At 42.4% G+C, this 14,040-nt stretch overlaps 1 protein-coding gene across 4 annotated transcripts; it reads right to left on the bottom strand.

Annotated features, from left to right (window-relative positions):
- On the bottom strand, positions 1-13,941 carry Snrpd3 (small nuclear ribonucleoprotein D3 polypeptide). 4 transcript variants are annotated; one of them, XM_020169884.2, is made up of 5 exons: positions 13,374-13,940; positions 13,002-13,156; positions 11,373-11,516; positions 1,818-2,010; positions 1-231 (listed from the first exon to the last, which is right to left on the bottom strand). In XM_020169884.2, the coding sequence occupies exons 3-5, from the start codon at positions 11,496-11,498 to the stop codon at positions 170-172; spliced, it is 381 nt and encodes a 126-aa protein (XP_020025473.1). In that variant the 5' UTR covers positions 11,499-11,516; positions 13,002-13,156; positions 13,374-13,940; the 3' UTR covers positions 1-169. The 4 variants fall into 4 exon arrangements, with proteins under 4 accessions (XP_020025473.1, XP_020025474.1, XP_020025475.1 ...); XM_020169885.2 differs by having other exon boundaries at positions 13,378-13,940; XM_020169886.2 differs by lacking the exon at positions 13,002-13,156 and having other exon boundaries at positions 13,378-13,941.
- Between the last annotated feature and the right edge of the window lie 99 nt (positions 13,942-14,040).

Raw genomic sequence — 14,040 nt, 5'->3', positions numbered from 1 at the left:
TTATTTTCTCAAAAACCAAAACCAACCAGATTTATTTAGTTCACTAGTTCCTCTAATCTAAAGAGAAAGCTGTAAAAAAAAACCCTAGGACATACACACAGGTACCCCACCCCCACAAATTCAGATAACCTAAAGGAAAAAAGGGCAAAGTTCTGTTCAACAGAGAAAATTATCTTCGCTTCTGGAAGATGTTTCCACGCCCCATTCCACGTCCTCTTCCTCTTGCAGCCACTGAAAGGGAGAACAGATGACAGACCAGGTCATTGTGATCAATGAATGAATGATCATGGCACAGAGCAGCTGGAGCCCTGGGACATCAGCTCTGGAAGGCATCTGAAAGGCCACATAGTCCCAACATCACCTTGGCCCATCATACTTTGCAAGGGGGGATGAAGACCCAGAGAGAGGTAGGGGCTGTTGGGGGCTTACACTGGTACCTGGCACCACAGTGGCAGCCAACACACAGGACTCCTGCCTTTTGGTCCAGCAATGCTTTCTACAGGAGGCTGGGAGGAAGTACTACGAGTAAAGGTGGTCTGAGAACCACAGAAAACATGAATTCCCAGGGCTGGCCTAGTAAGAATTAATTAGCCATTACAGATGCATTTAATTCACAAGCATATAAAATTAAGTGCTATTATCTGTCAATTCTGGGCAAGGATTTTTTTTTTTTTTAAGTTTCTCTACATGAAAGAAATGTTATATAGCAAAACCAAAATAATACTCTTCATACAAAGGACACAAGACTGTTGTTCTCTGTGACCCAAGAGATCTAGGAGGGAATCACAGAAGCTTTGAAGACAGATGAAAATATTCCATGGCTACTAACTAGAACCTCACCCCTCTCTGCTGTTCTAGAGCAGAAGCCACCCTGAATAGGTGTGTTTTTTGGGAAGGCATTTTAAAGGATTATACTACTGCATCTTTAAACTCAAAAGCTACCTCACATATAAAATATATAAAACATGCAGCTAAAGATACTAATGGAGGATCCAGGACCTTCCCTGCCTGCAAATTTTTTCCCTAATGCTAAGGCAGTTTCTAAGGACTACACTTGCTTTCTTATTTAATAACACATGAGAACTTTTCAGGGACCCAAATATAAACCCACACTGTACTAACTCCAAGAGTGGCCAGGCTAAGTCAATGGGGTTTGCAGGTCCCACTTCTAGCATGTGCAAAAGGAGGGATTTATTTTCAGCCCTACCCCCAACCCTCCCCCCCTTTTTTCATTATTGGGATTTGAAATCAGGGCCTCACACCTGAACCACTCCACCAGTGGATTTATTATTTTCAAATATAAGATGCTTTGAAACAAGAAGTTTAGCCCTATATAGTGGGTAAAGATAGCTCAAACCTGTTTATTTCTCATCTGGAATTATGCTGGCTATCAACACATTACCCAGTCTCTCCAGCAATGCTGCCTTTCTGAGAGCAGCTTGTTCAACAAACTAATTAAGAGCAAGCTTCCCCAGGCTGCTTAGACAGAATTTCTAGAAAGGAAAGAATGTTCTTAGGACACTCATTACCCCATTCATTTAAGACAGGGAGTCCACTTTTTTCCTTAGAAGCTACTCTGGATTTTGCATTAAGCCCTGTGATTGAGATCAGGTGAGGCAAGACAGAGCTTGCAGGGCAAGGCTACCATCACCTGGCAGTATCTCCCAAAGCTGGGGGACAAGAGGGTGAGGAGTGCTGGTGGCAATGGGTGTGGAGACAGCTGAAGTCAGGTCCACCTCTGTCTCCAGGCAACAATGCCCTTTTCCTAAAAAATACAAGTCCCAAATTTTTAAAACCAGTGAAGGAGGAACACCTACCTTGAGCCTTCAGGATAGCAGCTTTTCCCCGGCCAGCCCCTGAGCCTTGGTTTTTATTTTTCATGCTCTTTAACATTGGTGCATTTTTTAGCATGTCAGGCAAAATCAAAAAGCGAATCTTGCTGCCACGGATGTACACTTGCTCCAGCTGTGCCACTCGGCCATCTCTGTATGTGACTGTGATATTGGACATCTGAAAAAAAATCACCAGCTTATCAGTAAGGGTTAATGGCACCAGGGCACACAAAGAAGGGAAGCTTTGTTTGGAGGAGTCTAGAAAGAAAAAAACTGACATTATGATATAAAAGAATCAAGAAAAGTTGCTAACATACTGCAGTAAAGGTCGGCACTTCTCTGTGCACCAGGGACTGTGTTAAGAGCTTCACATAAATGGTTCTCACCACACTTCCAGGGTAGGCATGAACTCTCCCACTTTTACAAATTAAAAACAAAAAACTCCAAAGTGCTTGTTCAAACTCAAACAGCTGGAATGAAGGGGACTGCAGACTGGAACCAATTGGTCCAACTTCAGAGTCCTATATGCTGATAAAACCCTTAATTGGGGGTCCCAAACTGCTTGTGCAAATCACATCCTCGATGCAACTGCCTGACACTCATATTGCAAAGATCATTAGCACATACCAGATACAGTTCTGACTCTCCCCAAGTGTACATTCTAGAAGGTGAGTGACTAGGGACTGAAAAGTGGAGGTGGCAGTGCTTGCTCCCAGGGCCTGCAATAGTGGAGAGGTCCCAAGGCAAGGGTTTGCACAAGAGAGCGAGAACTCATCAGGAACATTTAGGATGCAGGGACTGGAGTGGTGGAATTGTGACCAAGGGTCATCACTTCAGAGACTTAAGGGGGTCACTCAAGATTGTGGGTAGAGTAAAGGCTGACAGAGTTAAGGAAGCACTTTTGGAAGACAAATGCGCCAACACGGGTAGATGTGGAGTGAAGGGAGGGAGCTTCTAGGTGAGATCAACAAGGAGACTTACTGAACATGAACAAGTAACAAAAATCTGCCAGTGCCAAATTCAACAAGTGCCACGCTTACCAGAAGTAGTTTATTTGATGAGTCTTCTGGATGAAAGAGGATTATATTTTATCCAGAATGAATCAAGCTCACATTGTAGAGATTTGCTTTCTCCCCAGATTTCTGTCCTGCTTGTTACCATCTTTTCTCTAAGCACTAACTAGCCAGGTAGCTTCTGCTTGAATAACCAGACTGAAAAAAGACCAGTAATACTCTGAGGCTGTCCCTGCTCTATCTGCCCTTTGGTTCCAAGGCTTCAACCTACTATCCTTGTTCTACCTTCGGAAGCAACAGGCTCCAGTTTCCCATTAACCTGCAGCAGACTCCTGCTTCCTTCCACTTTTATATAGTTCCTTAGTTCCTGCCATATAATCTTCCCTTTTAGAGTATCATAACCTTTAGTGCCACAAATGAATATAGCTATGGTAAGACCATCCAAGAAAGAAATTTGGATCCCACCCAGACTCCCTGATATCAGACATACTTGTGACTTTATAGAAGACACAGAAATGGCCTGAGTACCTAAAATGAGACCTGGTTCTGTCATCTGTTAAGGGTATGACCCTGAGTATTTCTCCAGAATTTTCTGAGCCCTGGTTCTCTCCCCTACAGGTGAGGAAAATACAACGTAACAAAGTCAGTATTTCCCGAGCACTGACTAGACACCAGGCATTATCCCCATGTGACTGATTTCCCAAAGAATTCATTTTGCACTACGAAACCCCACGGCAGAGACAGACACTATCGCCATCCCTGCTGGAGACACGAAACAACACAACCTGTCAATAGCAAATCTGTCCCTGGAGGCCCATACCCTTACCCTTACTCACTATATACTCCTGCCAAAGTCTCACTGCCCTACACGCCTTGGTTGGGGTTTGAACCCAAGTCTATCTGATTCTAAATCCACCAAGAACCCTCAATTCTCCTTTACTATACTTCTCAAAAATTTACATATACAAGGCATTATATTTAACAGACTTAAACCACTACAACAGATCACTTACTTCCTAGAATTGTTAAAGAGCAAACTAAATAAGACAAAGTATGTCTAATTCTGTCTCATTGTCTACCGCCTAACAGATGCTCAGGAAATGTCAAATCTGACTGATAGTTAAAATGTCTACTTTGGGGGTATGTTATTGCTAAGCCAAAATTCTAGCACATGCTGGAACATCTCACTCCTTTCCTGTCAGAGCGCACCCCAGCCTGCTTTGAGAATTTCTGAAAGAGGCCGTCACGAGATCCAACAAGACTTAATCTAGGCATTTCCACAAATGGCCTGTGTCCTTGCTAAGAAAGAGATCACAGTGTCATCTGACTCCTATTCCAACACTAAGACCTTGGCTCACTGCTGCCCTCATGCTTTCCCAGCAACACCATAGGAGAAATGGCTACACAGTACTGTGTACACAGTGCTGTGTTTGCACCATAAAGGCAAAGGCAGCAACTTTTGAGTAGACTAGGTTTTAAAGAAAGTCAGGCAGGAACACCAAGTTTACTCAACTTTCCCAAACAGCCACAATGAAACACAGACGGCATAAACTAGCTATCCAACTGAAATGACATCGTGGGCAAAGATGGAAAAAAGCTTGCTCCAGGATTGTGAAGTAACATAGGTGTGTACTATATTGTATATACACACATATACATAAAATCTCAGTGAGGGTCAATGACATGAGGTACAGAGAGGGGGAGCTTTGACTGTAGGAAGTCTAGAAATGGAAAAGCTAACACCATGACATAAGAGCCAGGCGAAGTTGGTTAATACTATAATAATAGTGTTCATCATTTTATGTAGTTTTTGGTTTCCATCCCTGGTTTCTAGCTCATAATTCCCTCTCAAGGCAAACCACAGAAATTCTGATCTGCAGCCAGGCACCAGTAGCTCAAGCCTGTAATTCTAGCTACTCAGGAGGCAGAGATCAGGATTACAGTTTGAAGCCAGCTGGGCAAATAGTTCGTGGGACTCTATCTCAAAAAAAAACCCAGAACAAAAAAAAAAAAAAAAAAAAAAAAAAGGGGCTGTTGGAGTGGCTCAAGGTGCAGGCCCTGAGTTCAAACCCCAGTACTGCAAAAAAAAAAAAAAGGAAACTCTTTCTGTCTTGGAGTTGTTCATAAAATTGTCAGATCTACCTTGTCTGATAGATCACAATAAATCCATTTCAGAAAAGGTACTGCCTGAGGATGTAGCTCAGTGATAGAGCACTTGTCTAGTATGTACTGAGTCTCATTACTAAAAAAAAAAAAGTGGGGGAGGAGTCCTGTCTCCTCATTCAAGTTTGTTAGCATTAGATAATATCCCTTTAATTACCTTTCCACATGGATGTCCATGCTTCAGCCATACCTATGAAGTTAAGTTTCCATAAAACCCAAAAAATCAGGATTTGGAGAGCTTCCAGACAGCTGAACATGTGGAGGTTCCTGGAGGTGGTATACCCAGAAGGTATGGAAGTTCCACAACCCTTCCCTATACCTTGTCCTACACCTCTCTTTCATCTGTATCTTTTGTATATCATTTATTGTAAACTGGTAAACACTGTTTCTCAGAGTTGTGAGCTGCTTAAGCAAATTAATCTTTGGGTAGGTGGGGGGAAGGGTTGGGAACCCTAAAATTTATAGCCAGTTGACCAGAAATGCAGGTAAAACAACCTGGGGCTTGCTTGCAATTGGCATATAAAGGAGTGGGAGCAGTCTTGGGGACTGAGTCCTCAACTTTTGAGATTTGATGCTATCTCCACAGTGTCAGAACTGAGTTAAATTGGGGTACATCTTAATGTTGGAACACTACAGAACTGACTGTTTGCTTGGTGTGTGGGGAAAACCCAAACACACGTGGTGTCAGAAGCAATCCATGCTGTCAGAGTACAGTGGGAAAGTCTGAGCTTGAATTGGTTTTTCCTTCAGAACTGTCAACTGGAATATCAAGTGATACCATCTACCCATCTTTGGTCTTAGAAAATACACACACAAGTGTTATGTGAGTAAAGGAGTACAACAAATACAATCCACTTCAAAATAGTTTAGAAAAAAAAATGTATAGTTAGAAAATTGGTTTTTCTTCAAACTAGAGGGCTAAAGAAATTCAACCACATTGTAGTCAAAAGTCTGCTAATACCTGTAATCCCTGCTACTTGGGAGGCAGAGACTGGTTCACAGCTAGCCCAGGCAAAAAGTTAAGTGAGACTTCATCTCAATCGATAAGACAGGTGTAGTAGTGCTGTCTGTCATTCTAGCTACACAGGACCACAGACAGAAGGATCATGGTCTGAGGCCAATCCCAGGCAAAAACACAGGACCCTATCTGAAAAATAACTAAAGCAAAGTTCAAAGCCCTAAGTACCAAAAAAATAAAATAAAGTAAAATAAATAAATAAATAAATAAAATCAAGCTTTCCTCTATAAGTTACAGGCAGGTTTTTACTGGCCCTTTCATGGTTGAGCTTCTTTTGTGTTATCCCTTTTGTAAGAAAACAATACTAAATAAATTCCACATACAGATCATTTTTCCAGATGGCTATGCCACTGAGAATTTTGTCACTTTGTGTGTAGTGAAATAGATTTAGCCATTACTCACTCACTCTTTTTTTTTTTTTTGTGGTACTGGGGTTTGAACTCAGGGCCTCATGCTTGCTAGGCAGGTGCTCTACCACTTAAGCCACTCCAATAGCCCTTTTTTTGGTCAGATATTTTCACGAACAGTTGCCCAGGATGGCTCTGAACCGCAATCCTCCTGATCTCTGCCTCCTGGTGTGAGCCACCAACGCCTGGCCATTACTCTCTTTTTAAATTATACTTACTGTGTATTGTGATCATAAACTTAACACATACTCTTCTTTTAAAAAACATTATTCTCAGCTTTTTTTTTAGTGATGTCACTATGCAGTCCATACTGTCCTCAAACTTGCAATCCTCCTGCCTCAGCCTCCTAAGTGCTAGGATTACAGGAAGGGGACACCATATTCATCCCTATTCTTATCATTTTTAAAATGAGAAAAAAATTATTTTCTTTGAGACAGGGTCTCACTCTGTTGTCCAGGATAGCCTTGAACTCCAGGGCTCAAATGATCCTCCCACCTCACCATCACAAGTAGCTAGGACTACTGTGCCCAGCTGAGAAAAATAACTTATAAAAATTTAACTACATAAAATTTCCACTCAAAGATAACTTTTAGTTTTTCTTAAAACTTTTTCTTTTTTCTTTGTTGTTTACACATTTATTCATGTGTATACATTGTTTGGGCCACCTCCTCCCCTCCCCCCAACACCCCCCCCACTTCCTTTCTTAAAACTTTTAGCACTTTTAAGTATCACTTATAATTTAGTTTTATTTTTATAAATTGGAAGCATAGTTTGGAGTTTTGTACTTTTTTCCGTGATATCAATAGCATTTTGAAATAGACTTTAAATAGTTATCTTTTTACTGAATGAATCATATTCTTTGTAATGTACCCAAGTTAGTTAACCATAATTTACTTAGCTGTTTTAACAGGGTATGTTGATTTTTCAGGCTTTCCTTATTAAAAATAGCACTGCAATGGATACATGTGCCACCTCCAAAATTCTGAACTGGTTCCTAGAAGCAGAACTATTGTATTAACAAAGGGCACAAACTCTTCCACACTGACATGTTAAGTGCAGTTTCAGAAATGATATTCTAATTCACACTTCTACTAGCATTGTAGAAAGGAATCCTTCAATAGCATCATTGATTTTATTTTTACCTTTGGATGATTTTTTTTTTTTGGTGGCACTGGAGTTTGAATTCAGGGTCTTGTGCTTGCTAGGTAAGTGGTCTACCATTTGAATCACGCCTCTAAGCCCTTTTTGCTTTAGATTTTTTTTTTCAAATAGAGTCGTACACTTTTTGCCTGGGCCAGCCTCAGACCATGATTTCTCCCACATGGCTAGGATTACAACAGTACACCAGGAGTCCCAGCTTATTTTTTGTTGAGATGAAGTTATTAATTCTATTTTTGTCCTGTCCGCCCTCAAATCTCGATCCTCCCAGTCTCTGACTTCTCAGTAGCTGGGATTATAGGTGTAAGCCATTGGCAGGCTATATATTCTTACTATTTACTAATTTGACTGTTAATAATGCCATTATTTTTGCGTATTAGGTGTCCATTTATATACTTTTCCCTTTATGAATCACTCACTTTATGATTTGTGTCCACTTTCAGTTGGGATAGTAACATTCTTGGCTTTAATTAGAGGATATCCTAAGTATTCAAATATTACCCACAGTTGGACCAGAAGATCCCTAACATTCACTAAGACTCTATGAAGGAGCCTCTTGTATCTTCACACTGGAATCTTAATAAAAACCCATACACACCCAAAAAAGGCTGGCGGAGTGGCTCAAGTGGCAAAAGTGCCTGCCTAACAAGCATGCAAACATAACATGAGGCCCAGAATTCAAACTTCAGTAGTGAAAAAAACTACAGCCACAAAAGAAGGCAACATAAGTACAATTTAGACTACAAAAAAAAAAATTATATGCTTTTTCCTGCCTTGCTGGTAGAGTGGCAGAGCACCTGCCTAGCAAGTGCAAGGCAGAGTCTAAACCGTAGTATTGTCAAAAAAAAAAAAAAAATTGTATGCTCATTCCAACTTATTATTCCTCATCTTATAGCTTTTTTATGGTTTTTAATTGTGTGTGTGTGTGTGTGTAGGGCTGGGTATCAAACTGCAGGGACTCATGAGGCTTGTTAGGTGGACACTCTACTGCCTGAGCCACTCCACCAGTCTAGAAGTATTTTTTCTTAAGAAATATTTTCTTCCCCTTTTGAAGAAAAATCTCTTAGTACCCTTCTTGACATTTATTAAGGACAGGATGTTTCAGGTCCACAATAAGTAAAAAAGCCAAGAGCAAAAACTTCCCCATTTGGTGGTTTCTAATTATAAGTCATCCATCTCCAAGCCAGGTAAAAGACTGCAGAAGTCCTATCTCTGCTACAAACAAAAATTAACTGAAATGTACAGCACCTTCATCCTCATGGAACAGCACACTGCCACTCATAGCTGATACCACAACGTGCGGCACTGGCCAGCATACAGTGCTTGCCTTGCAGCTGTCAGATATGGGGAGTAGGAGAGCAAAGCTGTCTTCCTAGCCAAACCACAGATGCCCAGAAGTGCCTACATCCCTGACCCACTAAGTACCAATAAAAGACCTCATCAGAGGTTTCATGCGTGAATACATTACATTTTCAAATGTTAAAAACACTTTTAACAGGTTACCTTAAAAATAATTAAGGAGGCTGGGCTTGGTACCACACATCTTTAATTCCTACACAGTGAGGCAGGAGAACTTGAGTTCAAGGCCAGCCTGGGCTACATATCAAATTCAAGTCCAGTTCTAGCCACACAGCAAAATCCTGTCTCAGAAAAAGAAAAACAAACAAGCCCCTCTCTCCACTCCAATCAAGGAACAAAACAAACAAGCAGGTATGGTTCACTGTGTAACACATGCAAGGCCAGAAAACACCCTCCCCCGCAAAAAAAAAAAAAAATATCATTTTTGTAAACCATATCTAACTCTTTGAAAAGCATATACTTCTCAAAATTTTAGTTTCCTTTCTTTTTCACAAAGGGAAAGAAGTGATTATCAAATTCTGTCATGTTTCCCAAATCTTTGTAATATGCTAATTCACCCCAAATTTCTAATAGAAAATGTTATTAAAACCCAATCTCAATCAAGGTATGGTGCATTCCCAGTGTTTGGGAAGTGGAAGACCGGAATGCAAGTCCCAGGCCAGCCTGGGCTACATAGTGAGACCCTGTCTCAAAACAAACAAAAACCCTTCCCACAAAACACAAAAACCATGAGGTGTGCTGTCTCACACCTGAAATCCTAGCTTCTTGGGAAGCGGAGATTGGGATCACAGTTACAGGCCAATCTAGACTAAAAGTTAGTGAGACCCCCATCTCAACCAATAAAAGCTGGGAGTGGTGGTACACACCTGCCATCCCAGCTTTTAGGGAAGAATACAAAGATCCCATCCAGGCTGGCCAGGGCACAAACATGAGACCCTATCTAAAAAATAACTAAAGCAGCCAGGCACTGGTGGCTCATGCCTATAATCCTAGCTATTCAGGAGAGAGAGATTAGGAGGATCATGTCCGATGCCACCCAGGCAAACAGCTTCACAAGACCCTATCTTGAAAAAAAAAAAAAAAAAAAAATCCATCTCAAAAAAGGGCTGGTTCAAGGTGTACACCCTGAGTTTAAGTCCCGGTACCAGAAAAAAAAAAAAACTAAAGCAAAAGGGCTAGGAGGGTGTGTGTATTTGGGGGGCAGGGGGGTGTGGTTTTATTGGTAGAGTGCCTACCTAGCAAGTGCAAGGCCCTGAGTTCAAACCCCAGTATCGAAAATACCAAACCAAAACAAAAACATCCAACCCAAACCAAACAAAAACCCAACATCGAATGTCAAATTCCAGCTATCTCTTAGCAAAGAAGAAGCAGGAAAAGTGTTAGGAGGATGCCCTCATTTCCAAAGGGCAGACTGACTGGGGCTAGGAAGGAAAGGCAGCAGGGAACACTGCAGGAGTCACAGTCTCTGACATGTGAGAGTGAAGTGTTCAGTGGTTACCAGGTTTAGCTCTATTCAGTCTACTGGGTTTTACTGAATGTTCTTGCATCTATAGCTCAGAGGACCCAAAATAACACCATCCCCATGCTACACAAGAGGAAACTGAGATTAACATGCCTAAGGCCATATAATTAGGATTCAAGCTGGCATCTCTGATTCCAAAGCCCAAGCTCTTAACCAACAGTTTAAAGAACAAAGAACATCTGCTAATATACTTTGTAGTAGTAACGTTATAAAAATTTACATGACTACTCAAAAGGCAAAGCAGTGCTACAAGAAGGGTGCCAGGTCAGGCAGTTGTTCCATCATTTATTCAGTGATGTTCCTTTAGTTCTCCCTACTTTATGAATGACAAGATTATCATTAAACTAGCTTACCTCACAAGGTGGTTAAAATAATCAAATGAGACTTCTCTAAGAAAAAAGGCAAGGACACATATGTAAGTTGAAGGTTCTGCTAACTGCAAAACATGTGGGGGGAAATGGATAATGGCCTCAAATCTGAAGGAGTCTACTGAAAGGAGTAGTACCACTTCTCTCAAATGGGCCCCTCAAATATGGAAAAAATTATTAAGGGGACAGAGAAAACAAAGGACCAAATTAAATATTTGAAATGACTTTCTTTTGAGACAGAGTCTTGCCTACACAGCCCAGGCTGTCCTTGAATTCTCCATCTTCTATCTCAGACTCCCAAGTGCTGGAATTACAGGTAGGTACCATCACGCCCAGCTTTCAAATGTTTCTGCCTCAAGAGTTTCTTATTCACACAAACACAGACTCAAAGCCTTTTAAGAGTGCCTGGAATGCAGTCAGTAAATAACTGTTAAATGAGAACAACTTCATGAAGACCTTCATTTACTACCCTTTTGTCTTCCAACATACAGGCCCAGACTTCCCCTAAAGCCTACGATTTAAAGCAAGATACCTGGCAGTTCATGTTGTCTTCTGCTTCAATCAGCTTCCCTCGATATACCTCACCGGTGTTTGTCTCACAAGTCACAATGTGGCCCTCAGCTTCATGGAGGACTTTTATTGGCACACCAATAGACATCTTGACAGGACGAGAGTTCTACAGTGAGAGAGACAAAGGCATCTTTCAAAACCTGAGACGGTTCAACACTCCACAAAACTCAGCAAAGATGCCAAAGCTGCATTTTCTATAGGAGAAAAGGAGCTCAGCTCCTAGCTTAGAAAAACCTACCTGGTAAACACATGGAAGACGTGAGGTGAGAAGGAATAGTAAGGAGAACAGAGGGAAAGCTATAATGGGAATGAAGTGTGTCTCCCTTTCTCCTCCCTATCATTTGTTTCTTTATCTTCATCAAAATAACCATTAACCTATTCTGTGTGCGTACTGGTGGAGAGGGGATTGAAACGTATGTGCAGAGCAATGTACTTGTCAACCCACAGTTGTGGGTAACTCCATTTTCAACCATGATACAGACCTAAGGTGTCCAGTACAGTAGTCACTATTTACATGTACCTATTTAAACTTATTAAAATTTTAAAAATTGCTGGGCGCCGGTGGCTCATGGTTCAAAGCCAGTCGGGGCAAATACTTCTCGACACTCTATCTCGAAAACCCTTTCACAAAAACAAGACTGGTGGAGTGGCTCAAGGTGAAGGCCCTGAGTTCAAGCCCCAGTACCACAAAAAATAATAATCAATAATAAAATAAAAAATTAACTCCCAGCTATGCCAGTGGCTCACATCTGTAATTTAGCTGCTTGAGAGGCTGAGATCAAGGTTTGAGGCAGCCCAGGCAAATGTTTTGCCAGACCCCTATCTTCCAAACTAACCAGAGCAAAATGGACTGGAGGTATGGCTCAAGCGCTAGAGTGCCTGCTTTGCAAGTGTGAAACCCTGAGCTCAAACCCAAAACAAACAAATTCCATCCCTCAGTCACACTAACCATATTTCAAAGGCTAAAAAACCACATGTGTGGCTATTACTGGGTGGTGTAGACCAAAGGACCCAGACAAATCTGGAAGAGACTATGCTTTCAATTCAAAACTTTTGACTCTCCACCTTACCACCAAGGCTAAAGAAAAAATATCAAAATGTTCACAAAGTGATATGCTATAAGCAGGAAATGTTCATCGCGGAGGAAAAACAATCAACATGACTTACTCTGGTTTCTTGGCGATACTGGAGTTTTAACTCTGGGCTTTGCGCTTCCTAGGCTCTTGAGCCACACTTCCAGATACTCAAAAACTGATTTTAGTGTTTTGGGGCTTTTTCCCTCCCTCCAGTGCTGAGGATTAAATCTACAGCTCTGTGCACGTTAGGCAAACGCTCTACCACTTAGCTGTATCCCCAGCCTAGCCTGGCTTGCGCTTTTTAAAAGAGGAAAGCAGACTTTTAAATGGAGAAGATTGAAATATATCGCGTGTGTTCAAGAGCCCAAAGAGAGTATGAGGTTAAAGACAGGCTCCCTTGGTATGGATCCAAGGCTTTCGGCTTCAGCGTTTGGATTTTATGCTGGAAATACTGCAGAATTACAAGTAAAGAAGATAGGCTAACAAAGTAGCAGCATTTACAAAACGGAACATACAGTTTAAAAAAGCAGAGCAACTTGGGGACCAGTCCCGGCGAGGACAAGGGAAGCCAAGATGCAAAGGACGTTGAAAAGGATGACCCAGATAGGACTTCGGAGAAAGAGGTCACAATTTCAAAGGCTGTTGCCAGGATGCCTCGAAAAACGCTGACCTGAAAATTAACAGAAAGTGAGAACTATTTACTTTTGGGGCAAACTTATAACTAACAATTTTAAGAACTAGTGAGGTGACGCTGATGTTTGGATGGCCCGGGCTTCCAGCTCTCCTTCTCCAAGCCCTGATGAACTCCTCGGCAGCGCATCCTTCTCCCTCCCCTATCCCCTCGCAGGCGCCACGGTCTTTCCCGCCCATCCTCCGCCTCTCCTCACCTACTTCTTCTCTTCGATTCTGGGCCAAACGCTGCGACCGCGAAGGCGTGAGGGAAGCGAATGGCGGGCCCTGCACTCCCAGAATGCCACGCGTTCCCACAATGCCGTGCGAAGAGTCCGCCCCTTTCCTTTCGCCTGAGGTGAGCGTAGCCTTGCCTACGCTTTCTCCTCACTCCGCCGGCTGAGAAACACGGGCTCTGGTACTACGGTTCCGGCCCCGGAAAGGGCAGGGCTAATGGAGACGGTCCGGGGACTGCCGGAAATACCGACCCCGGCAAGCAGACAAGGCTCGTACTTACAAGCACCCCACATCAAGGACAGGCGGGAATCCGGGGCTTGGTGTGTGGGTAGGAGGGCGACAGGAAGTGGGGCCGAGGGCCAGGACCTCCCCTCACAACTTAACCTTTGGATCCTGCCCCTGCTTGGTAAGGGCGTCCTGAACAAGGAACGGTATCTTAGTATAAGACAGGGAAAACCCCTAAAGGAAGACAGAGAAGGATATGCCTCGGTGAGGCATAGGACAGGACCGGGGAACTAACACGAGGCGACCAAAGAGTGTGGGGTAGGAGGGGGTTATTATAGGAGTTTGCTACAAGACTGAAGAGCCAAACTACGGGCTGCGCCGAAGCTTAGGGGCGGTGCTTCCGGGGAAACGTCAGGGAAGTGC

The sequence above is a fragment of the Castor canadensis genome, chromosome 18 (genome assembly GCF_047511655.1).
Source record: "Castor canadensis chromosome 18, mCasCan1.hap1v2, whole genome shotgun sequence".
In the NCBI taxonomy this organism is placed as follows: domain Eukaryota; kingdom Metazoa; phylum Chordata; class Mammalia; order Rodentia; family Castoridae; genus Castor; species Castor canadensis.
The sequence above is the reverse complement of the archived record's forward strand: the minus strand, read 5'-3'. Positions and strand labels throughout refer to the sequence as shown.